At 37.3% G+C, this 25,248-nt stretch overlaps 1 protein-coding gene across 9 annotated transcripts in view; it reads left to right on the top strand.

Annotated features, from left to right (window-relative positions):
- WDR20 (WD repeat domain 20) overlaps positions 1–25,248 on the top strand; it is a 48,126-nt gene that overhangs the window by 4,583 nt on the left and 18,295 nt on the right. For 4 of the 9 annotated variants that reach the window (XR_006165919.1, XR_006165918.1, XM_042799231.1 and 1 more), the window contains exon 2: positions 24,916–25,098. The exons of 1 other annotated variant lie outside the window; for it this stretch is intronic. Coding sequence is in view for 4 of the 8 variants with exons in the window: in XM_042799231.1 (XP_042655165.1) it covers positions 24,916–25,098 (183 nt within the window). In the remaining 4 variants the exon portion in view is untranslated. Of the gene's footprint in view, positions 1–953; positions 975–5,872; positions 5,937–16,255; positions 16,345–24,915; positions 25,099–25,248 lie in introns of those variants that run through there. 4 more of the 9 variants (XM_042799232.1, XM_042799234.1, XM_032981683.2 and 1 more) reach the window with 4 other exon arrangements.

The raw sequence follows: 25,248 nt of genomic DNA, 5'->3' as shown, positions 1-25,248 counted from the left end.
TACAAAACAAGGCTTTCTAGATTGCTGCTGACGTTAACTATCAAATCTGTTTCACTTTCTACGGGGAAGCTAGTGCATTTTCCTTTAAGAAATTGTGTGTATGATAACTAATGTGTTACTCTCTGTATTGCTCAGGTTTCTGAGCAAGTTAGTCTGCAACTGTCACTACAGTGCAGTCATATACAGGTACATATTGGCAATAGTGTGGCATGGTGCACAGTCTTAGTTTTTATGTAACATTGGGAAGTTATGAAATTTGTGTTGTTTAGCTTATTACGTTATTCTAAACTTTCTGCATTGTATTTAAATTCTGGTTAACACTCTCTTTGTTAATGTGTGGCATTAATGTGTGGTTCCTAACATTGGTGTTTCATTTTTTTTGGAACTTCTTTCTCATGAGAAGAGGCTTTGTCTTTAGTTCTGCTTTTTTTCTGCAGCTACCTAAAGCAACAGTGTGTCAATAAATATAGAATATTAAAGTATGTTATAACGGTGTTGTAGTAGAGACATAGGTAGGTGATAAGCTCATGTTGGTGGAGGCACGGAAGGAAGAATCTGTTGACTTTGACTTCACGTTGAACAAGTCACTTAGAAGTAATTATTTGTGCTAAGATGAAAGTAATCTTGTATTGCAACTTCTTCTAATAAGAGTAGCATACTGGCAGTTTGTGGCTGTCAGTGAAAATACTGAGGTTATGTAGGATCCCTTCCTTTGCAGTTCTCTAAATTACCTTTTTTTCATGTCTGGCTTGATACTGGGGTCTTTGTCCAATTGAGAAGAGTTATCCTTGGTGGCGATTTTCGTTTTATAGACTGTTCATCTAGGATTTTGTTGCAGCAGCAGACTGATAATGGGTGGCATTTGTCACTGTGCTTAATACATTGCTCTGGGAAGAGTAGTGCAAGACAATTCTGGGTTGGAACCTGAAATCTGTGGAGAAAACCAGCAAATTTTTGCAAGATGTGGTGGGAAGGTGAGTTTATATTATTATATATTTAGAGATCACTGAGTTGTGTTAGGCCTCTGAAAGATGTACATTTTAATAGCATATGAGCTATAAAAATGCTGATATTTGTAAGGATCTTTGATGTTATACTTTCTCTGAAACAGAGGGAAGTATACTTAAATCTTTGTGACCAGTTCTTAAACTTGCAGTAGCAAGAATTCCACAGCCTCCCTAAATAACTTGTTTTGGTTCTTTCTTCCCCCGAAGGAAAAAGAAACCAGGCTGAATGCTGTTATTTACTGTGGACATAGAGAACAGTTAACTATTGCCTTTGGCTTTTACTTATTTGAAAACTTGTTAATTTGTCCTCTCATTTTTCCTAAGAGAAATAAATCTAGTTCTTTTAACCTCTCTTCTCAGATTATGAGTTCCAAATGTTTTATTGCTCTACTCTATATTGGGTTCTGTTAGCACGCGTTTTTGGTACCTAAACTAGATACAGTACTTCCACTGTGACTTCAGTGCAGAGTAAGGGAGAGTTATTCCCTACTTTGTCTGTCTTCTAGTATTCTCACTAATTTATTTAATAATGTTGACATTTTTGAATCCTGCTTATAGTGTTGGCTCCTTCGGGTTTTTTCTTATCACACTGCTGCTTTTTTCCATTTTTCTCCATGCTCTGATTTTTTTTTTTTTTGGCATGTGTTTATAAATGTGGTGTAGAATTTTCATTGAATTTTGTTCTGTTGAGTTTATTGGAGAATGTTTTTATTTCCAGTTCTGTGCTGCGTGCCGAAATATCCTTCGAATCTTGATGTCATTCACAAACTTGATGTGTACTCTCATCCATTAATGAAAGTATCTCATAGAATTTAAAAACCACACATTGCATTTTGCTGCTGACCTTTTTCTCTAGTCCAGTTATTTTTTCAGAAGACAATTAGATTTGTTTGGTGCTTGCTTTTGGCAAGTGTACCTCGTGTGCTTTATTTCTTCATTTGTCTAGGAATTTACGGTCTGATTTGTTCCAGTGTTTTTGATACCAAAGAAGGGTTTACTACTATGACACTTGAATTCTACTACTAAGTGTTCTGCATTTAAATATTTATTTATACCAGAATCAAACATCATTCTTACTGTCAAGGAGATGACAGGCAAAGGTGGCTAATGGAAGTACCACAGTAAAGACTGCAGAACTTGTCTCAGTGGTCTGGTGCCACTGCAACTGGGATGATACTATTTTCCTGTGTTGGAGGTTTTTGCATAGCCCACATTTCGTAGGTGTGCTGGATGTGACACTGCAAATATGTTTTTATTCCACTTCAAAAGGGTGTTGTAGTTTTGTTTGTTTTTTTGTTTTTTTTTTTTTTTTCATGAAATCCCTTAATTTCTTGTTGAGTTTTTTCTTCTCTATCTTGTAGATAATAACATGTTATCTACATAACAGCATGTTGGGACTGGATTCACCAGTCCTGTGGAAGCCTTGTGGCCAGATCAGTAGTTCAGTAGTACTTTGCCTGTTGATCTGTGCTTGTGGAGGTATTTGAAAGTCCCTGGGAAATTTGTTTCAGGTGCTTAATGGATGAATGTACTTACCACCTCAAGTTTTATGATCTAGATAGATGTTTTCTTTCCTAATTCTAGCTAGGCTGTACTAAGGACTGACAAGACACGTTACAAAATGTTCCTGTAGAGTTTCCTGAAGGATGGGGTTTTTGGTAACCCCTTTATTTCAGTGACACTTCAGAAGGAAGTAGTGAAGAACTAATGTAGGTTACAGGAGTATAGGCAGATTTAAGTGTTTAACTTTGTTGTGAGGTTATATAGAGCAACTAGGACTGGCTTGAATAAGAAGACTAAAAAGCTGCTTTAAAGACTAAAAGACTGCTTTAAAAATGACACTGTTACATGTTTCTTGCAGTGGAAGAGAATGAAATCTCTGCACTTGACAGAGCTTGCAAGATGATGATTATCGGGGGCTACTTCTGAGTTGTAGATAGTGGCATTAGTCTGTAGTGCTTTTACTTCTAGTCTCTGCTTCAGGCCTTTATCACAACTGTTTGACTTCAGTAAGCTATTGCAGTATATCCTCTGAAGGATCGTGCTCTGAGGTAATAGTTCATTTATCTACGGCTGCCTGTTTGGCTGGCATGTTTGAGAAGGAATACTAGGAAATGCTGGCCAACCCCCCAGATTGGTATGCAGTATTTTACAGGCAGTGAATTTGTGTGTGTGTGGTTGGTTGGTTGGGCTGCTTTTGCCACTGCAGGTATAACTTGTTTTTTTGGTTTTGTTTTTTTTTTTTTTTTATTTACACTGAAGTGCATTTGCAGTAATATTGCACTTACACTAATTTAAATTCCCCTCACTGAATTAATACAAAACCATTAATTGTGGCACTTATTCTTTGCAGATTGCCAAAATTTTAGTTATAATGCTTCACAGATGCAAATAATGGTTATTTGTAACAGACACTTCTCTGTCAGAGTTTTGTGGGCCAGCTTTGTCAGAATATTTACAAAAGTGTTGTGCTATGTGCTTAAATTACAAGGAGTTTGCATTATGCTTGATATCTGACTGTCTGTAAAACAGTTAAATAGTTAACTGTTAATAGTTACAATGTACATTGAAGATGCTTCAAACGCTAATTAAATGTTGCTTAGACCCATCTCTGAGAGGATTGAAAGCCATAATTATCTTGTTTGACATTTTAGAATCAAATTTAATGCCCTAGTTCAAAGTATTATTGTAGTTCTCTGGCTATAGGGAACCCTCTGAAATACTTTCTTTTGAAGGACGTGTATCCAAAGGCTACTTGCTGTCCAGTCATCATGACTCTGAGTTGGCATGCTTGGACAAATTCCTGTTTGAAAATGGTGCCATTAGTGCCTAATAATGCTATTGTCCTTTTCAAAAGCTTAGTTGTGTTATGTCCTCCTCAGAAATCAAGTGTTTTTCCTTCTCGAGTGTTTTTCCTTCTTTACTTCACCCCACTTGTAAGTCTGAATGTAGATGCAGCCCATCTTCTGGCATCTACACACCTCCCATTTCTTGCCCTTGTCACTTAAAATAAAGCAGCTGCTTTTATTTGTTCCAGCTTCTGTTTAGCAGACTGTGGATAGACTAGATGCAGTCCTGTAGTCTTTGTGGGCAGGACCACCAGGCACTGCAATCTTTCCAGTGGTAGTGTTATAACTTGCATTGGGATTTTTCTCTTGCATTATTCAGTAAAGCTGTTCATAATGGGATGATAGATTTCTAATAGATACTTTCTCCAAATTTATTTCAGCTTTGGTTTACCAGCTATAATTGGTCTTTAATTTCATGAGTTAATCATAAGGTTCTCATGGCTGTAATGGCCAAAGAAATAATACTTATATCCCTTTTTCCAAATTTTTAACTCTGTGTGGGATTGGAAGGTGGCTGTATTAACCAATTCTTGGTTTAATAATGCCTATTTTTTAATAATGCCTAATTTTTATACACCTAGAGAATGTGAAATGCTATATTAGACTAAATGATAGTCTAAGTAAGAACTTGAACTTAAAAATGCCCTGGAGTAGAGAGAAAACATTGAATGCTACAAGCAAACTTCATTATCTCCAGTCTCCTAGGAAAAATAAATAAAAAAAGTGATTATTATCTTACAGGAAGTTTATAGGAAGTTTACATACATTTTGTCAAGAAAGTGATGTCACATAAGACTTTGAGAGGGCTCCAGTTTATGGCTTTAATGTTCCCTTTCAACTAAAGAAAGGGGAAGCAGTGACAACAGGAGACTGAATGGATGCCAATATGTATTGAAACTATCTGTTAAAAATACTTAAGTTGTGAAATAAACTATTGGAACGATGCCTTAAGGATACTTTAGCCTGCAGAGTCACAAGGATAACAGTAAATCTGAGTAACATCAATATCTTCTAACATATATTTGTTATGGTTACATTTGTAATCCTGCAAGCCATAGTCTCATCATATTTTAACTATGGGAATTAATTTCTAAGGATATATATTTTTTTTTTTTGATCACAGTTCTTGTAACTAAGAAGTATACAAAAGTTGTGTACAGGTTTTCTTTAGATTTGAGGTGGATATTGGAGTGTGACCCTGATCCAAGTTTGAAGCTATGATTGAAATGAAATGTTGGCAGAAGTGTATTCTTTTATTGTTGTTGTCTTGATTTTTCTGGTTTTCTATTAGTTACTGTCTATAGTATTATAGAAAAACAGTTATGTAATTATATATTTTTAAAATAATGTCCATAAGACTGAAGTTATAGTTTAGAAGTTTGGATTTGCATAATTTAGTGGTCTAAATGGCAAATACTAAACTGTAAAAAAAAAAAACAAAAAACCTTTAATACTGTATTGTGAAACTGTAGATCAAGAGTCTGCATTTTTCTTTAAATTTCCACCTTTCTTTCCTACTAGGATCTATGGAGCAAACAGTTGGATTTATTTTTCAGACTTTCTTTTTAAATGAATGTATTTCTAAAGCTTTTTACTTTTTTTTTTTAAGCATATTTAATAAGAGAGTGGGGCAGAAACCTTCAATAGCTACCTGTTTGCACTTAGGGTGTCAAGAGGGTCTATCTTTAAAAAAATAGTTTGAGGGATGGAATAGTTGCATGGTTCTGCAATACCACTTTTGAAGTCTGATACCATGTACACTGCTGAATGCAGCATTTCTTGCCTGTCTTATAGCCCATCTTGCAGGTGTCAGTTCAGTTTATTACTCTCACTTATAAATAACCAAATAATTATTTTTTTAAAAGTGTACCTGTTCAGTGTGATATATTGATCCAGGAGGAGTATTTTCCCCAAAGACAACTTTCAAAAATACAGGGTGGAGCTTGTAAAAGAAAGATACTTGGGTTGACCAGGGAATTATTGCTGTTTAACAGTATTAATTATATATCTCAACAGGAGACTTCTAGCAAAATCTTGCTGTTACTTCAGAATATGAACTTATGCTCTGTCCCCACTAAAGGTAACTGTCCAGTTATGCTCACATCAGTTTAGCACATGGGGATGGCCTGCCCTTCTCACCTTCAGCAGTGGAACTGTGATCCCTTGTACAGAATAACTTATGTCTCAGTCGTGTATAGTTAGCAAACATCTGCAAAATTTTATGATGCTGTTCTAGATGAAGCTTCTGACCTTTGAAAAGCGTTGGTAGAATAGGCTTTGTGCCAATGAAGTGGCTGTTCCAAGTAGTTCTGTGTTTTAGCCAAAATACAGCCACTATAAATGCACTAGACTGAACTGGTATGGTTAAGTGTGGGCACACGTTTGCACTTTTGAATTGGAGAGGTGGGGCAGCTGTTCTGAACAACTCAAATCGATGCCCAGATGAACCTGCCTTTAGTGATGCTGAAGGTGATTCATGCTTTTCCTCATTGTTAGAGTAACAATTAAGTTACTGCAGCAGTCTCGAGGCAGCTTGCTTAGCTGCTTTAACTCTTGTGTTGCACTGTAGCAGCATGGGTGGCTCTTCCCTGTGAGCAATAAGTAACCCCTTTTGCATAAAAGTATTGGGCTGGCATTGATCTGGTTGATCTGTTACTGTTTTTGGTTAGTCCTAAACTGATAGAAGCTTTGCTTGTAGGTTAGAGAGATCCAAAGGGGAATACTAGTAAGATTAGTGCTTGGAGAAGTCCAGTCTTATGATGGTAGAAAATGCTTTTGCTGCAATTTCTCTTCAGTTGTTTGGGAACCCTTTCTTCGTTTATATCACCTGATTAGTAGGTGTCTTGCAGCTGTGGCATTTCCAGTGCAAGTTGATATAAAGGAGAATTTAGATTTGAACAGTCTGTTGATATTGGTGCTGGTTAAAGATATGATTATTTTTGACAACAGAAATCCTTAGTATGCATAGTATTAGTATGCCCATGTCAATGGGAGGGATGATAAAATAGCTGGGCTGTGTTCTGTGGGTAGCCTAACTGTTCGGTCCTGTGCCCTCATATAGGGTTCTCCTAGGATCTTTAGCAAAATGCTTGAGAGGTGAGCAGTTACTCAGTGACCAGCAGTACTGTCTGCAAGAAGATCAGTAGGTGACAATAGGTAGTCTGATCATTCCCTCCTACTTGGACAAAAATCAGCCTGAATAGAGATAATGCTGTGTGACCATTCGGTAAGTTAAACACTTTTAGCCCTTTAATGCTCATTTTTAAAGAAAGTGATTAATGGCAGGCAAAAAGGTTTGTGTGTTTTTTTTTTTTTTTTTGTTTTTTTTTTTTTCCCTCACATAGTACCTGTACCAGTGAAACTGTCAGCACTTACTATTACTTAAAGTATCCTAATACTTTAAAGTAAGCAGAATAAGACTGTTGGGAAAACTAGTGCTGAAATTAGGAACATGCTGCCTTTTTTACTCTAAAATTTCAGAAGTAGGATTCTGGTTTGCAGACTAGGTGATATCCTAGAACTTGTATGTATGGAACTCTGGGAAATCTTAGTTCACTGCTATGTGCCTGTGTCAGGGATTTGATCCTTGATACTTGTTTTCTCCTAGCCTGTGCTACTATTCTTGTTCTATAACACTTTTTGCCTTGTTAGGTTGTTATGAAATGTCTTCAGCCCCAGAAGGAAGACGCATTGCAAGTTAACAACCTCAGGACAAAAGTTAAGGCAAATATGTTCTTTCATTTGTCTGTTACTAAATATGACCACAAAAAGCATAAACCAATGGGCCTCATTCTGGTTTTGGAGCATAGGTTATGCATGTGGTTGATAATTTATTAGTATAACTTTTGTAGGATTGTTCTGGGTTTCTTAGAATAACATCTTATTTTTAGTACAAAAGTAATTAGGGCTTTGTTCTAGTAATATTTTGTTAACATGCTGCAACATGATGGAGTTAGAGGCTTAATAAAAACACTGTATCAAAATTGTCTGGCATTCCTGTAGGGCTTGCAGAATCCAACAGTAGCCAGAAAAGACATAATTCTGACTTGCTGGACAGACATTACTGTGTTGTATTTGACTCTTATTGAGCTTTGTAATGAAAAAAAATATAAATTGATGAACAATTAACTACTACAGTGAAGTAAGTTTCTATGGCAACAGGGCAGTGCAGGGTACAATTAGTCAGCCTGCTTTTCTGTAACGCATAATTTTTTCTTACAAGCAGTGAATTTACACTGTTGGACTAAAACATTGTTTTGTTATAGTAACGGGTAATCCTGAGCTATTTCGCTGCTCCCATATTTTTTTTTTTTTTTTTTTTTTCCCCCTCATCAAGAAATAACTTTTCCTCTTATGTACTATAGAGGGGATGGGGGAACTTTCAAAGGTAAATACCAGGGTAAACTGGTAGAAACTCAACCTACTACTGCTTGTCTGTATGTTTTTCAGTATAATGGTACTGTACTGGACATGTTGTTATTAAGTATGAATTTATACTTATACCTGTTGACAAGTCTACATGAAACTGAACTTGATCTAATTTCATAGTAATGATCATATAGCAGCTTGCAAATGTTGATTCACTGAATCATTCAGGCTTTTGGTTATGTGTTCTTTGTATGTTTAAAGTCTCTGTATATTTTGCTTGTTTCAGTACTTCCGACTACCCTTAAAAAGAGGAATGTTCTACTTTTCCAGTTTTAACAGTGAAGTTTATAAATTATGGTATTGTCAAGGGACTGCAGGTGTTGGTTTTTTGGGCCATAAAACACACTTGTGAAGCCAATTTTTGAGTGTTACTTTTTAAAATTAGAATAAATGAAATTTGAACAACCTCAGCGATGAATCTACAGCAGCCTTAGTCTTTCAACAGGGAACTTAATTTTGTGTGATGTATTTTAAGGTACTTTGGATGCCTTATCACTTGAAAGAAAAAACAAGCAACAATTCAGTCTCTGGCAAGCTGTATGTACAGTCAACCTCAAAGGATGTTATTCATTGGTGTGCAGGTATAGTTAAGATATCAGAAAAATGCACTTCAACGAAGCTATACCGATGTTTTAGAGAAGAAAAAAATGAGATCCAAAGCTAAAGTGAAAGTAAGGGCTTTGAAGTTGTGATGGACTAGAGCACTAGTCCAACAGGTCAGGTAACTTTTGTGTGAGCATGGGGAGGAGATTAATAACTTGGAGATGATGCTATCATTAAGTCATGCAATGTTTCCAGTTTGTTCTGTGATTTGGGGGGCCACCTAAAACAGTCTGCCAGCTCTGATTTAATTGAGTGTCATCTTTAACAGGTGTAATTTTCTTAACCAGTTTTGCTTACAGAGCTGAGCCAATTTAAAGTTTCCCAGTGAAAGTAACTTAAAAATGTTTAATAAGTATCCCAGTGGAGCCTCTAAACTGAATGAGAACAGTTGCTGAATTGTGCCAGAATATATGGTTTTACTTAAAATCCATTTGATATTTACATACCCATTTTCCTTATTTTAATTTGTTTCTTACATCTAGTATATGTATCTTATCTTTGCTCAGCTCATCTGAGTCATGCCTCAGTCAGCATTAAAAACAGGTGAGAATGGACTGATTATAAGTGTAGGCAACAGTGTGACTAGACTGCAGGAGTAGGAGGAAATGAAAGGATCTGCTGGAGGATAAGGAAGAAGGAGATCAGAAAGATAACTACTGTTTTTTTTACTTTAGAGCTGTGGATCTATTAACTTACTAGATTGTAACTATTCAGAAAGGAGTTACAGTAAATCTAGCAGAACTTAGTTATGAAGTATAGTTAAGAAAAGGTCTAATTGTTACAGTATACTTAATTTTCTCAGTTCCTCAAAAGCAAAGAGACTAAAATGTGTGCTTCTGTTCATTTTAGTCTTTACAGTGGGTGATATATTCTTTACATAGCATGTGACAGTCCATAAGTAGTATTGCAGCATGAACTTTATTCAGTGCCAGCAAATATTTTGTATGCTTTCTGCTATTCTGAAATCAGTTGCTTTTTAATTCACCATGTTCCTAACAGTGAAAGCTTCTGCTAAAATCCCTTTGACTGCCTGACTGCAGTGACAGGCAGGTATTTTGGTAAGGCTTATCCTTGACTGCATTTAGGTAGAGAGGAACATGTAAGAGTGCTACTCAACATGCACCCCCCACCACAACAACGAAAAAACCCTCCAAAAAAAATGAGAATTCTCAACTGCTTTGAGTTACTTTCAGTTTTAGCTTTTGCAATTCTGAGCTAGTAGACTTATGTGTTAGTATTTTTTTTTTTGTTTGTTTTGCTTAAAGTAAAGCATTATCTCCCTGTGGTGGGAAAACATCAATGTATAACGTATATAGATAGCTTTATTTGAAGTTCAGGTGCTCAGCCTTTGTAGTATAACACTATGGTAGTAAGGGAGAATTTTATCTTAAGTTCATGTCCTTTTATGAACTGGCAATTTTAGATTGGTATAATAGATATTTTAACTGAGGGAGTTCGAGAACCTTAAACTCATTCTGTTCTGAAATGAGGAAGGAATTAAAATCCTTAGTTCTTGATACCCTATTTACCTATTTTACTGATTACAGGGACTTTGACAACTGTTGAGAAGACAGCTTCAAGCTGAGGTCTTCTAGGAGTGGTTTCGGAAACAGTATTTTCATTGGTGACATTGGGACAAAGAAGTAAGAGCACACACATGATACCAAAATTCTCATAATGAAGTTGGGAGGTATCACTGTTCATAATCAGTGCATTTATAAGGAGAAACAAGCTGAAATCAGAACAGTAACTGAAGTGAAAATTTCATTGGGGAAGTAAAAACAAACAAACAAAAAAACATAGGGAATTTTTGTGTCAGCCAGAAAACTTTGAAAAGATGATAACCAGAGTATAATGTTGATTACGAGCTGAGCTAGCTTGTGATACAGCTGTTGAAGGCAGGAGGAGATAAATTCAAATCAAAGATGTATCAAATGAGGTTTGCCAATAGAAATAAGGAAGTGTCTTTAGTGCCATTGTAGAAGGCATTGTAAAGATGGCTTTAATATTGTATGAAATTCTGGTTGCTTGTGTTGAAGGTGAATTTCAACTCCTGCTACTAGGAGATGATGGTGTCTGATGTAAAACTGGAGAAAGAGTGTGATTTTTAATTAGCAAAGCAATCACTGTTTCTTAAAGCTGTAAAAGGAAGAAGAGAATAAAAGAGAGAATAAATAATATACAGCCTTCCCTAGGTGTGTGAGACAGACAGCCAGATCTCCCATGAATCCCAATCATGCAAAATTTACTGTTAATTCAGAAGGATCCTGCTGTTTGACCAGCCCTGCTGTAAGCTATTGCTAGTAGTTGAACTGCATAATGAAAATACTGTGGTGTGATAGGCTACAGATTCTATCCTGTACTACCCATAGATTTTTAAGAAGAGGCAGAGCGTTTCTTCCAGGAGTTTTAGAGCTGAGCCAGATGAACAGAATGAAGAAAATATATTTATAGTGATACCAGAGGAGCTGGAGACAGTAAAGACCAGTGAAAGAATGGAAGTACAGCTGACTTTGCAGATACCATGGAAAGAGCATGCTATATTTTTATGTTAACAGTATCTCAGTAGTTTTGTAGGGAAGCTTCAGGGAGGTGGTGTTTTGTGGTTTTAGGTATTCTTGGAGATGGTTCTCTGTATTGTAAGTCTGTGTTTATATAGCAGGCATTGAAGGTCAGAACTATTTCATCCTATTTTTAACCACGAGCAGAGTAAATGATGAGATTTTCTTGAATAATAATGTCAGGCAATAGTGGGTGCATTAATTTATTATAAAAAGACCGGCCAACGTGTATTACATTTTTTTATCATATGGGGTAGTGAGACTGAAAAAACTAAGCAGTAAGCCTCTTTTTGTTTCAGGTCTTCCTAATCTTTTTTTCACTTACTTATACATAACTTTAGTACACTGAGGTATTTGGTATGTTTTTTGGGAATTATGAAAGGTTCCACGGCTTAAAACAGACGTTTTCTTGTTCATGATCCTATATTTGAGATAAATGTTAGAAGAAAAATCTTTCTTCAGAATAGAAACTAAGAGAAGCTAGCAACTGTGGCTTGGCTTTGCCCGGCTAATGTTAATCCTAGAACTGCAAGTAAGTTAACCAGTTACCTGGACCCTCTTGCACCAGAACAGAACAGTTTTCCACCAGTGTATAAGCTTAAATGTGTGGAAACTCTCTCATTCAAATGCACTCTTGGAAAAAATTTTCCTTTCTGATATGAACGCAGTCTTGATTCACAGGAGAGAAGATAGTGTCAAATAGAGACTCTTTGCTCTTCTAATGTAGCTCCTTATATATTGAATATACCCATTCCTCACATCTGAGTGCATTCTCTTTATTTGGTAGCTATTTATGCACGTCTTTGGCAATGAAGTTTCTCCATTACCCTCCCATCTTAAAGAACAGCAAAAAATCCTTTGAGGTTTGTAATAGTTAATGAGGTAATTTCTCTAGTATGGGAATTGCTTGCTTCACTCATTGGAATACGTTAGGATGTTAATGTACCTTGATCAATATGCAACACTAAACAGTTAAGCAGAATTTCAAGTAGAGGCTCAGGCTGCTTGGTTACCATGGCAAACACAGTAGGAAATTCATGCCAAAGTTTGGAAACTAAGATACATAAAAGAAAACTTGTAAACTGAAATAATGGCTTTGGAGAGCAAATGTAGTTGTTTATCATTTATTAAAATCTGTTTTCCAAAGAATACTGTTTTAAAACCCTGTTGTATCAAGCAAATCTTAATTGCCAGTTCAGAGTTTTACACAAAGCAGGCAATATTCACAAGCTGGGAAGAGTGACATTCTCTGTTGGTTTGCCCTCTAACTGTAAGGGCATTGAGTGAATAGAATAGCCTCTTGGAGACAGATAAATTACTTAAGTACTGTAATCAAGGTTGACATGTTTTCAGTGTGCCATCTCTTGTTTAATGGATGTGACCAGGATAGTCTGTGTGTATATATATAATTGATTTGTCTGTGTTAGTGATTATATGTATGATCTGTAGATATTTAATGATTTTTCTGTGTTCATGATTATGTATATCGTATACATATTTTTAATGATTTGTGCATGTTAAAGATCTTGCAGTATTTAATTCACATTCCTGCAGTTGTTTGTCTTAAGGCTTGTTAACTGTAACAAAGATCTATATATTGGTATTTTAATGGGGTAATTTTCAGTTCGATAGGTTCCCTATTTAATCAACTGTCTTTGAATGATCTGTGAACACAGTATTTCATATTGCAGTCATGTCAGTATATTGTGGCAAAATCTGATATTATTGCATGTGACTATGAAAAACTACAGTTTTCCACAGGTGTGGTCACATGCAAATCAGTTGGTTTTCTGAATGCAAATTACTATGGATATTTACATACACTTTTTGGAAAAATCTCATTCCCCAGAGGGGGGAGGCTGTTGTACATAGAAAGGCTACTCTGTGGCTTGAGAGACACTACTTCTGAAAACTTCCTGAAGACCCAGGCTAGAGTTGGAGATGGACATTGGGACTGTGTGCATCTCCCCTAACATATGATTCAACCTCATCACTTTATGCATTGCATAATCTGGATTGGAGATTATGTTAGATCATTGGAGGCTAAGGGAAAGCAGGTTAGGTTATTATTGAGAAACTGTGATTAATTTGCCTCTGCCTTTATAGCACGTAGTGTCTTGGGAAGGAAGGCTTGATGTGATAACTAGGAAGTGGTGTTACTGGAACATGAAATGTTGGAGGTGATGGAACAAACGGTTTAGTATTAGGCTGAAATGGTGTTCAGGAGTTGTCATGCGTTTTAAGTGTGAAGAAGCTGAGCTGGAGACTTGTTCCAAGTAGTAACTGTTATACTGAATTACAGGTTAGTCTGTGCTTTTTGCTGACCTCTTTAGAAAGGATTTACTGATTACTTTAAAATTAAAACAAAAGTAGAATGTGAAAACATCTGGAAGATTATAATAGACCTTAACTCAAAGGAAAGTAAGAATTTGGAGGCCACAGGAAGAGATGAGTTGTGCCACTGATTAGCCACAGTAAATAAAACTTTAAATAGCTTTCATCCCACTAAGTTTAACATATGGTTCTACCACAAAACTATAAATTACCATAACTTCAGGGAAAGAAAGAAAGGAGAAAATGCAGCAGAAATTGAAGGTGAACTAACTGACAAGAGGCAGTTGTAAGGATCTTGGGAGTTGCAGTTATGCTAGGTGAATGAGTAGGAGTGTTTGTTCCCACTAATCTTTTGGTGACATACACTGGAGGAAAACACTTGAGGCAGTTTGGAGCCACTACACAAAAAGAAAAGGGGATTGCTATAAATGACTGCGGTAATTGATCAGTAGTTGAGTCCTAATTTTTCTTTATTGTAAGAAATGGAATGGGGAAGAATAGTAGAAACAAGAATGGAGTAAATCATATTGCATTGTATAAATCAGAAGATACATCTATAGGTGTTCATACAGTCAAAAAAAAATGATTACAAAGAGATTTGGAGAAATGGTAAAAACTGTGATAGCTGAAAACTTCCATGGAAATACTGAGAAGGATGGGACTGCTTATTCTAGTAAGCAATGCTGTGTATATAAGGAATGATAGACATCATTGACTCTTCCTGGGAACAAGAAGGTATCTGGTAAAATCAGAGGGGAACAAAGTTCAGAACTGACACTTTTTTCACTTTGTTTCAGTCATCTTAAGTAATTATTGAACAGAAGGTGGGTGTTAAAACAAAATCTGGCAACATTTGCAATTCCATGCAGTAGTTAATGCAAGAAAAATCTTGTAAAGAGTTATTAAACTTACATATTTGAAATTTAAATGGCTTTCTGAAAGAAATCTAAGATGGACAATAATCCATGAATGGAACCAACTTGGTGAATTTACTTCTGGAACATGTATCTACCCACTGTTGAAGAAATGGCATTGGAGTAAAAAGTCTTGGATTGTGGTCCAGTTCTGCAGTCCATAATTATGAAGTGTGTATGTGCCATGACTCGTTAAATCTGCATCTTAATTTTAAAGCCACCGAGGGAGAGATCAGTATAAAAATTTGACCTGTCACCCATGGTTTATTAATAGCCCTGAGAGATCATTGTTTTGAACTTAAAACTGCACAGTGAGTTCTCTTTCTTGCATACGTCCTTAAAGAGAGCTGAGTAGGGGGAGAAGAGGAGGAAGGTATTTGCATCGCATGGAGAACATACGTGATTTTGAATTAGGTTTCTGTTGGAGAGGTTTTTATCCAGCAGGCTGAGCTACAGTTGAGCCAAAACTGTAGACCAGCCACTGGAAAGAGACAGTAATACTGATATCATGCCTTCTTTTCCCTCCTTCCTATTAAAAAAAAAAAAAAAAAAGGGGGCAACTAATTGCTTAAACCAAAATAGAATATATAATTCAGTTCATGTCTGTTGGGAGTGTGTGATACAGTGAGTATATTGAGATTTGTTTGAGTTTAACCAGCCTGTTTACAGATTTATTGTGGCCAAACGTGTAACACTGAAGTCAAAGTCTCAATTTTTATCTGAATTGATCTCATCATTAACTGACACCCACAATGAGGTGAACTTTGCAAAAGGAACTGTGAAATGACCCTTTTGTTAGCTGTTCTTCAGTGTGGGTTTCTGAGTGATTGTTTAGATGCTCAAGAACAAGTTAAAGCTCTTGTGTTCTTTCTGTAACATAGTAAAGCAGTATTGTGCAAAGTGTGATTTAAAGGATTAGAGCACTTCTAGGGAGGGAAGGGATAGGTTTTCTTTTGCAGGTATAATAAGAATTAACTTTTGAAAAGGTGTTTCTTTCTACATATTTAACAAAAGTTAAGTTACCATGCTATGTAATTTCCCTGAAGTTTTAGTGATTTGATTATAGTGCAGCTGAAGATTTGCTCCAGTTACTTGGAGTGCTTCCAGTCTACTTCTTGGAGTGAGCAGGCTGTTTGTTTTCTTTTGGAGATGTGAAGCTCACAGACCTTTTCAGGACTGACCAGGATTCGCTCTGGAGAGCTCTGCTGAGGGTTGTGGTCAGTTCATTAGAACACTTTGGGTCTGACCCGGCTCTTTGAACAGCACTGTCATAAGCTGTATATTTTGGTCTTCCACTCAAAAGGAACATTGTCAGCATGGGTGTAAATTTTACCAAATGAGCAATGTGTCGAATTGAAAATACTTTTAAGTTTCTAAAGGAACAATTTCAGTGACTTGAGACCTCTGTTGGATTGTGACAGCAGCAGTGTTCTCTGCTCAGAAGACAGAGGAGGTACTTTTTGTGTGGAGGGGTTCAAAATCTTATTTCAATTTCCTTCAACTTCCGTGGCATACAGTAGTTCAAACGTTAACATGCCTGTCTAATGCCCTTTGCTCAGTCTTACAGAGAAAGAAAGAGTAAGTTGATTCTGTATGCACCTGTGAAGTGAATGGGGATTTGCAAACAAAAAAGGATTTTTCTTTTTTGGTGAGTCTGCTGTTCTGGTTTTTTGAACTCCTTTTAAAATAGAAATGTCTACTTTTTCTAGGGTTATTTGTAGACTGGTGCTTTCACTTTAGATAACTTCCAATAGGATGTGCTGATCTATACTGGAACCAGAAAAATATTTTGGTTTATAGCCTTACTAAAGTGAAGTTAACATTGTTATGGTAAGTTGTAAATCAAACAGTCTTTTATGCTTGTTCTTTATGGTGTTCACATCCACTTTCTTGATCTTGCCAATTATATAACCATTGGTTCAGTTAATATCACGTAGATTTATTCAAACCACTGTGTGTTCTTTGCTCTTTGAGTGCTTGGAATAATTCTTCTGGAAACAGAATGTGATTATTTTATTAGATGCTTCAGAAAACTAAACTGATCTTTGCTTAAATATGGATTTATGTCCAGTTGTCAGGACTAGAGCTTTTATCTTAATGTATGTAGTCATAGTTGTCTGCTGTATGAATATATGCTGAAATCTTGTTAAGTAATGTTTTTCTCCTTTCAAAAGTCATGTATCTTGTATGGCCCCAAGTGAAAGTTAAATCTAGAAGGGACAAGAATATTAAGTAGCTTCCCAAATTTGCAAGCAGCTTTGTACAAAATTGATCTTTAAGACTGTTATGGATGAATTGTGTGGAACACTTGAAAAAATTAGATTAAATAAAATTACTTGGTGTCCCTGTTTTACTAACAGAGCTGTTCTTATACGGTATCCTAGAAACTCTGTCACATGCTTTAAGTGTTCCTGTTCAGCATTTAAGCAAGTGATGTGTAACTTACAAAAAACCTCTGCAAAGGTACAGGAACCCATTTATGTGCAACAATGTTGACCAGGAGAGTAAACATTCTGTTGAGTGGAAATAAATCTTGAAATGTTTTTGCTGGGAGCAAGTATAAATGCAAATTATTTTAAACTTCAAGTGAGGTAATTCGGAACATTTATGTATCAGGCAAAGTACATCAGAAGATATGCCACTGAAGCCAAATTAAACAATCATGTCTTGAAGATCAGAATCTTAAGATTTAAGAAAGTAAAACTGGTGTGAATTGGCAGCAACACTTTATGGAGACTTTCCAGAGAAAGGAAGCTAGAGAGATATAACTTAATGGAAAGACTTTGAGACAGTGTGTTAAAAATAGCAGATTATTTTTTCCTGCTGCTAAATGCTTTTTATCTCAATTTTTTAGCTTTTAATTTTCAGAATTCATGTTGTCCATTGCAACTTTCACCCCTTTCTCATAGGTTCTGTTGGCTTCAATTAGGGTGGAGTAAGGAAAGTGAATTTGTGTGGTAGTATTAGTTCATAGTTGCCCTTATATTAATTGGCAACAAATTGAACAGTGGTTGTGCTGTTATGAGTGTTAAGCTATTGGTGCTACAACCCATAGAGTTGAAAGATCAGCCAAATTTTAAAAGCAAAACTAAAAATGAAATAATAGTTTTTCTGAGGTTTACAAATGTGACTTTAATATAAAGCAGATGCATTGAATGCAATGTTGCAAAAGAAAAACCTAAAATTTCCCTAGCATTAATGGCTGTGTGAGGTTTAGGAGACACTTAAGACTATGTGTAGCACAAAACATCTATTATGCAACCCTTTAAAGATAAGCACATCACTCGGGTATGGAAGAAACAGGTCTTACTTAAGAAACCTATTGTAGCTATGTGTAAATAGGGCAACTTTACAAATGATGACTGTCTGCTGTGTCTTTATAGAATCCTAAAGAGAATTTATGCTTTAGTTTATAAGTCTTCTCAGGAGCTTTCAAACTATTCTATAAGTTTTCTGTGGGCTTCTGAAGTGGCCCTGAATGTGTGTTCACTTGTACACAACATGAAAGGTTCATGCTGTTGAATCTGAAGAAACCCAGGAACTGATGTAATTTCTTGCCAGACTTTAAACTTTCTACTGAGAAAGCTACAGTCATTAGTCAGCAGTCTGTCAGCTTACGTGCAGTTGTGTTTGTAGAAGCCAGTTTATTACTGATTGGCTATGGCACTGTCAGCTGCACTGAAGAGTGTCTTATTAGGGCTTTATGGTTGCAGGAAGTGTTGCCTGGACTTTGTTGTGTGTCTCATATAAATTAAGACGAAATTTTGCTCTATATCAGTGTTCTTTATAGGGAAAGAAAACTAACTTGTTCCTGTAGTTTTCTACCTGCATGAAGTTCTTTTAAGACACAAACCAGACCTGTTAAGTAAGCTGGGAGTGGCCATGTTGCTGCTGCTTTGGTTGATCCTAAGCATAGGATCTCAGGGTCATTCAGGTTGGAAGGGACCTCTGAGAATCTCTAGTCTAACCTGCTCAAAGCAGGGTCAGCTATGAGATCAAACCATCTTGAAGCAACAGTGAAGTAACTGCAAGTGATTCTATTGCTAATATTAAGTGAGCTGTATTTGGGCTTTACAAAAAAAAAAAAATCTGGAAATTTACTCTTTTAATAATAAGTAGAGGGATTTCCAGTGTGAAGTATTGAAGCTAGTGTTCCTGGCAGAAACACTTATGTACAGAAACAATAGAGTTCACCAGAAAATTCTACAAAAATGCCTAGGAAAACTCAGCTTTCTTGCTGCGTTCTTCAACTTTCTCTGTCCTTCAGCTAGCTCTGCAGGAAGGAGCGGGAGACCAGCACAGACATGGAAGAAGAATAAACAAGCTCTAAGGGGCCTCCCGGTTTAGTTTTCCCTGCCCTTTCTAACACAGTGAACAAGCCTGTCCTGGAAAACCCTGCCCTGTTCACTTGGGGACACTGTAAAGCTAAGTGCTGCAGCAAGGGTTACCTTGTCTCTTTTTTTTTTTCAGCTAGGGTTTAAAGAGCATCTATGAAGTTCAATAAAGTTCACTTAGTAATAATTCGAAGAGTGGATTTCTCATGTTACTTGTGTGGCATTATAACAAGCACAGCTTTCTCAAATTGTTCTGTTTATAGACTGGGGACCACAAAACCCCTGGACAGCAAGGTATTGAAGAGGTATCAAGCTGCAGGTAGTAAGTTGTGAATTCTAAGTTCCAGAAATGCTGAGGAAATTGTTTTCAAAAGTAAATCTTGTTTTTTTGTATCTTCTTTTATTTTGCACTGGAGCTCTACACACATAGCCAATCTGTAATCTGCCATTCAAATCAATTACTTCTCTGGACAGGAGATATTTTCTTAAGAAGATTTTTGGAAGTAAAATTTTTATTAAATGTTTGCCCTCACTTCTAGGCTTAAAGACCTAATATTCTGTCTCAATCTCACTTAGACCTACAACCCACTAAAGCCAGTCTCCTGGCAAATGTGATATTAAATACTATTAAATATCTAAAGGAAGCATTTTGATGACTACAGTTGAAATTATCTGAGGAAAATTAGTAACTCCTTTCCTTTCTGATCTTGGAGATGTTTTTTAGCATGGAAGGTATATTGGGTTTGTGTGGCACAGTTTTGGTAACAGGGAGGGCTACAGGGGTGGCATCTATGAGAAGCTTCCCGAAGCTTCCCCTGTGCCTGACAGAGATAATGCCAGCTGGCTCCAAGACAGACCCGCCGCTGGCCAAGGCCAAGCTCGTCAGTGATGGTGGTAGAACCTCTGAGAACGTGTTTATGAAGGGGGAAAAGGTGCTGCACAACAGCAATTCCAGCTGGAGAGAGGAGTGAGAACATGGGAGAGACACAGCTCTGCCGACACCAGGGTCGGTGAAGGAGGAGGGCAGGAGGTGCTCCAGGCACCGGGGCAGAGATTCCCCTGCAGCCTGTGGTGCAGCCCATGGTGAGACAGGCTGTGCCCTGCACCCGTGGGGGTCCCTGGTGGAGCAGATTCCACCTGCAGCCCGTGGGGGACCCCACGCTGGAGCAGGTGGATGTGCCCGAAGGAGGCTGGGACCCTGTGGGAAAGCCCTTGCTGGAGCAGGGTCCTGGCAGAACCTGTGGACCTGCGGGGAGGAGCCCACACTGGAGCAAGTCTGCTGGCAGGACCTGTGACGCCGTGGGAGACCCCCGCACTGGAGCAGTCTGTTCCTGAGGGGCTCCACCCCGTGGAAGGGACCAGCGCTGGAGAAGTTCGTGGAGGACTGTCTCCTGTGGGAGAGACCCCACGCTAGAGCAATGGTAGAGTGTGAGGAGCCCTTCCCCTGAGGAGGGAGGAGTGGTAAAACATGTGATAAACTGAGGCAACCCTCATTTCATGTCCCTTGATGCTGGCAGGGAGGAGCTATAACCCATGACCACAACCCATAACCCATTCGGTGCTGGCAGGGAGGAGGTCGAGAAAAGCAGGAGTAAAATTAAGCCCAGGAAGAAGGGCAGGGTAGCGGGGAAGGTGTTTTAAGGTTTGATTTTTATTTCTCATTACCCTACTCTGATTTGCTTGTTACTAAATTAAACTAATTTCCCCAGGTCGAATCTGTTTTGCCTGTGATGGTAGTTGGTGAATGATCTCTCCCTGTCCTTATGTTGACCAATGAGTCTTTCATTATATTTTCTCTCCTCTGTCCAGCTGAGGAGTGGCAGTGTGGCTTTGGTGGGCACCTGGCATCCAACCAGGGTCAACCCACCACAGAAGGAAGTGTAGCATCTGTGATACATTTCATTCAACTAAAATTTGCAGAAAGCTGTAGATGTAGATTAAGAAAATAAAAGATACAGGAAGAAATCGCATCTGTCAAGAAGCATGATTAAATGCTGGTTTAGATTATGTGATTCACTGTTTGAGAAATCTTCGTATAAAACCTCTGAGTCTTGGATCAATACTACAGAAAAAATGAGTCTTGGACAGATATTAATCTGGCTTTGACCTTAGAATTACATACAGTTACAGAACCAAGGTTATTGATGCCCATCTTAATCAGACATATCAATTATCAAAGTCTGAAAACTTGAAAACTTAAATACTTGCTTCAGACTGAGGTAACTGATCCCCCCCCCCCCCCCCCCCCCCAATTTTCTTCCTAGTGTTTAGGTACTTAAAGCTGTAGTTAAGATGTCCCACTTAATTGCCCTTCTGCTGGAAGTCATGATTCAGGGTGAATGGGCAACTATTAGACTTTTTAATTGACATTTTTCCCTTCTCCCTACCCCAGCAGAGTAGGGGTGATTTTGCTAAAATGTTGTGCTGTGAGAGTTAACTAAAAGGGACTAGAAGTCCCCAGAACAGTTACATGGTTGATGTTTTATTTCTAGAGTACGAATTCATAACAAAGAACTAAATGGCAAAATTGGTTAATTTTTCTTAAGATTCTCTCTCTTGAGAGTTTTAATCTGTTCAGAGACAGGACCTGGGAAGCTGTTGATGCCCCAGGTAGACTTATTTTGCTTGGCTGCATCACTGACTTTAGACAGGTGTTGTGTGAGTTTTCTCTTCTTTTACTGCCTGGTAACCATTCTTCCCTGTTCCTTTGCCCAAGAGGTACTTGAAATACCACTGTATGTTGGAAGGAGCAGACTTTTAACACAGGTATCAGTTGGCCCCGGTGCTAATACCAGAGCCTTGATTAGTGAAGATGTGTTTCAGTGTCTTGCACAGATTTTTATTCAAAGAGAGGGTGGTATTGATTCTTACCTTGAATTAGCTGCCCCAACCTTCTTTCAGTCATGATTAGACATAAGTAGTAATTACAAAGTGTTCCTCATCATGAAGCATCCTCAGTGGAGTAAGTTTCTCAAAGTGGACAGGCTGGAACGGTGCTGAATGTTAAAGGCACCGGGACGGAAGGTGTGCAGATAGCTTGCTAGCAGCTCAAGCAGAGGCAGGGGTGCCCGATCCTGTGTTTTTAGCCTCCATGTTTGGTAACGCTTAATCCCAAGATCTTTCTGTTCTAAGTACCTCACCATTCTTCTGAGAGGGGGGCCAGTTCACATCACCTTGTTCAGTAAATAGTGTTGTATCCTAGGATTTGACAGTTGTAGATTTAGATCTCATGTAAAAGCTGTTTTCTGAGAATCAAGTATTCTACAAAATAGCTGTAGCAAATGGACTTGGTGAGCTAATGAAATGCTGAGTCCTAGATGCAATTGAATTTTATGAGTAAGCTCTTTTTTGTTCTTACCAAATTTCAATAGCAACCTTCAACTGTGCAGAAATAAAGAAAATACCTCCTAGTTCTTATTGATTCTACCCTGTCTTTCAATTGAGAGATCAAGACGAAGAGTACTTTTGTGCTTACAGATTTCTTATCTCCATGAGACAACTATGCTATAACTGAAAACACTAGCTTCATGTAAATAAAAGGCAGGGCATCCCTGCCTGGCAATCCTGGGTTGAATTAGCTTATTTATACTCCATTTAAGTTCAGACAGATTGTCACAGCCGTCTGGTTCCCAGAGAACAGCTAGAACAAGCACAGTGAAGTCTGTGCTTAGATTTAATTTATCAGAATTTCATGTCTTGCTGGATCTGTTAAAACCTAATTTCAGAAGATGGGGAACTTCAGTCACACCAGATTTCTTGGACAACAAAACCAAAAGCTAGTGATATAAAACCCTTAAGCAAGGTATAGCTCCAGTCTGAAAATAGCCACCTATTGATTCTTTGCTGCTTAAAATGATGATAGTGAGAATTCAGAGAACCTGGGAATAGCTGTGTTCTCTGCTGGCTGGGAGGCTCTGTGGTTCTCTAATCATTCATTATGATTCAGGCTGAGTTCTGTTTACCTTAAAGGGATCTTCTTAGGCATTGGGTCCTGATGGAAGTTTTATCCAGAGGACAAAACCTCGAGTTTTACAGGTTAACCTTATTAACTCTGCATTTCTCTGAGGTACAGAGGGATGCATCTATATGTTTCTGTAGAATCATTTTCCAGATAGAAATGCTACCTCAATTTTGAGAGTTATCCCTTGGTGTCATGTATTTTGTAGTGATACAGGACAAGGGAATCTTGCACAATATAAGAGATAACTGCATGGCCTCTAGGATTTGATCTTTGGGCTTCAAATCAGATTTACATGTGTCTGTGAATGTGCCTTGGTAAGCATGTGCCTTATCCTATGATATCCCAGTAGAGCTAGTATTCTATTTAAGTTCTCCTTGAAGAGGTATTGCTGATACTCTCTTTTAGCTTATAATGGATCTCTGGGCTCTAGAGAATAACTTTTTAATTTGAGTTTTCAACCAAGAGATCATATACCTGATTAAACTGGTTTATAATATATGCTACAAAACATAGGTGCAACTTTAATACTGTTGCATATATATGTATGTTTGCCATGCATATCCCATAGTTAAATTGGCCTTGGAAATAGATCACCTGGCATGATTTGCTGTGTAGCTAGCTATGATTTTTCCATACTGACAGATTTAGTTTCTGTCTGTGTAGCTCCATGCAAATCAAGGATTTGCTGTTCTTTAAATCTGATTCTCAAAGGTTTAATACACTGGAGCAATTTTCTTTTAGGTGAAGCTTGTCCTCTTCCTCAGTGAAATTTTATTTCTTGTGTTGCTGGCCCAATTTCCTCTGATTAAAAAATACTGAAAAGGTATATATCACAATTAGAATCTGAGTCCCAAATCACAGCTATATCTCAGATCTGTAATATTGCCGAGAACCTGCAGCTTTATAATTACAAACTCTGAACCTAGTAAATAGAGAGGGTGGGTATTTTTTTGTTTTGTGCTTCTTTTGTTGGTTTGCGTTTTTGTTGTTGTTGTGTTGTTTTTTTTTTTTTTTTTTTTGTTTGTTTTTTTTTTAAATTGAACCTGATGTATGATCATCCATATTAAATGTATGGGTTTTAATTTCTGGATGGTGAAAGATCAGGTTGTTTGTTCAGAAGTGATAGGGGGATAAACTCGAGTTTCACAACAGAGAGAGCATTTTAAATTGCTTTTCTGTTCCTTTTGATTCTTCTGACACTTTAGTACCAGATCTTCAATTGTTTATATGGAAGTTCCTCAGTTTTGTTAGCGCTTTATTCTGTCTGACCTATATTTGAATTCTACGTTCAGTGTCCAAAGCACAATTATTTTGTAGCTTAATGACTTAAAGTTTATTTTATAATCACAGTATCAGCGTCTTGGGTCATTGTTCCTAGAAAATGCTCTCCTAGGATCTAGTTGATCATTTTTTAAATTATTGAGACCAAAATTATATGTTTGCCTGTTATAAAAGGATAGACTTACAGTACAAGAATTGGGTGATTGAGTATATGCTATTTTTAATCCAAAACTGGTTCTACTCAATATTGAGAAAGCTGCTACTAGGAAAGTAGAAGATACCTTATCTCTGTGTGATGGAATACCTCTTCTGGAAGGTAAACCTTCTGGGAATAGATTGGTCTGGAGGACTTATCGGAGCCTTTGTGTTACTGAGTGGTTGTCATTGGTTTGTTACATGATATAGTTGCAAAGGCTAGGTAGGTATAGAGTTTAGCAAAATTGGAAAATGCAAGTATTATGTTATATGGCAAGATAAACCTTTTTATGACAGCTTGGATGTCTGATAAATACAAAGCTGCTTTTTAAAGTAGGGTTTTGTGATTGCATAAATTGTTGCTTGTTACAAACCTTGTTTGCAAATAGAACTGGTTATATGCACACATTGTGATAAACTGTCTTAATTCTGTTTGCTCTCTTTGCAGGCTGCTGACTTGAGTAAACCAATAGACAAAAGGATATACAAAGGAACACAACCTACATGCCACGACTTCAATCACTTAACAGCTACAGCAGAAAGTGTCTCTCTTCTAGTGGGCTTCTCTGCAGGCCAGGTCCAACTTATAGACCCTATTAAAAAAGAAACTAGCAAATTATTTAATGAGGAAGTAAGTAGAAATCTTAACATTGTTGCATGCAATGTATTTGTGATTATTAAAGATCCTAGATTCTCAGAGTTCTGTGGATGGCTCCATTTGCCTATACAGTTTATTATATGGTCCCTGCCTTTGTTTTTCAGCTGTTTCACTGGCTTGGAA

This window comes from Tyto alba, unplaced genomic scaffold, assembly GCF_018691265.1.
Source record: "Tyto alba isolate M040663 unplaced genomic scaffold, T.alba_DEE_v4.0 Super-Scaffold_29, whole genome shotgun sequence".
Lineage (NCBI taxonomy): Eukaryota > Metazoa > Chordata > Aves > Strigiformes > Tytonidae > Tyto > Tyto alba.
The sequence above is the reverse complement of the archived record's forward strand: the minus strand, read 5'-3'. Positions and strand labels throughout refer to the sequence as shown.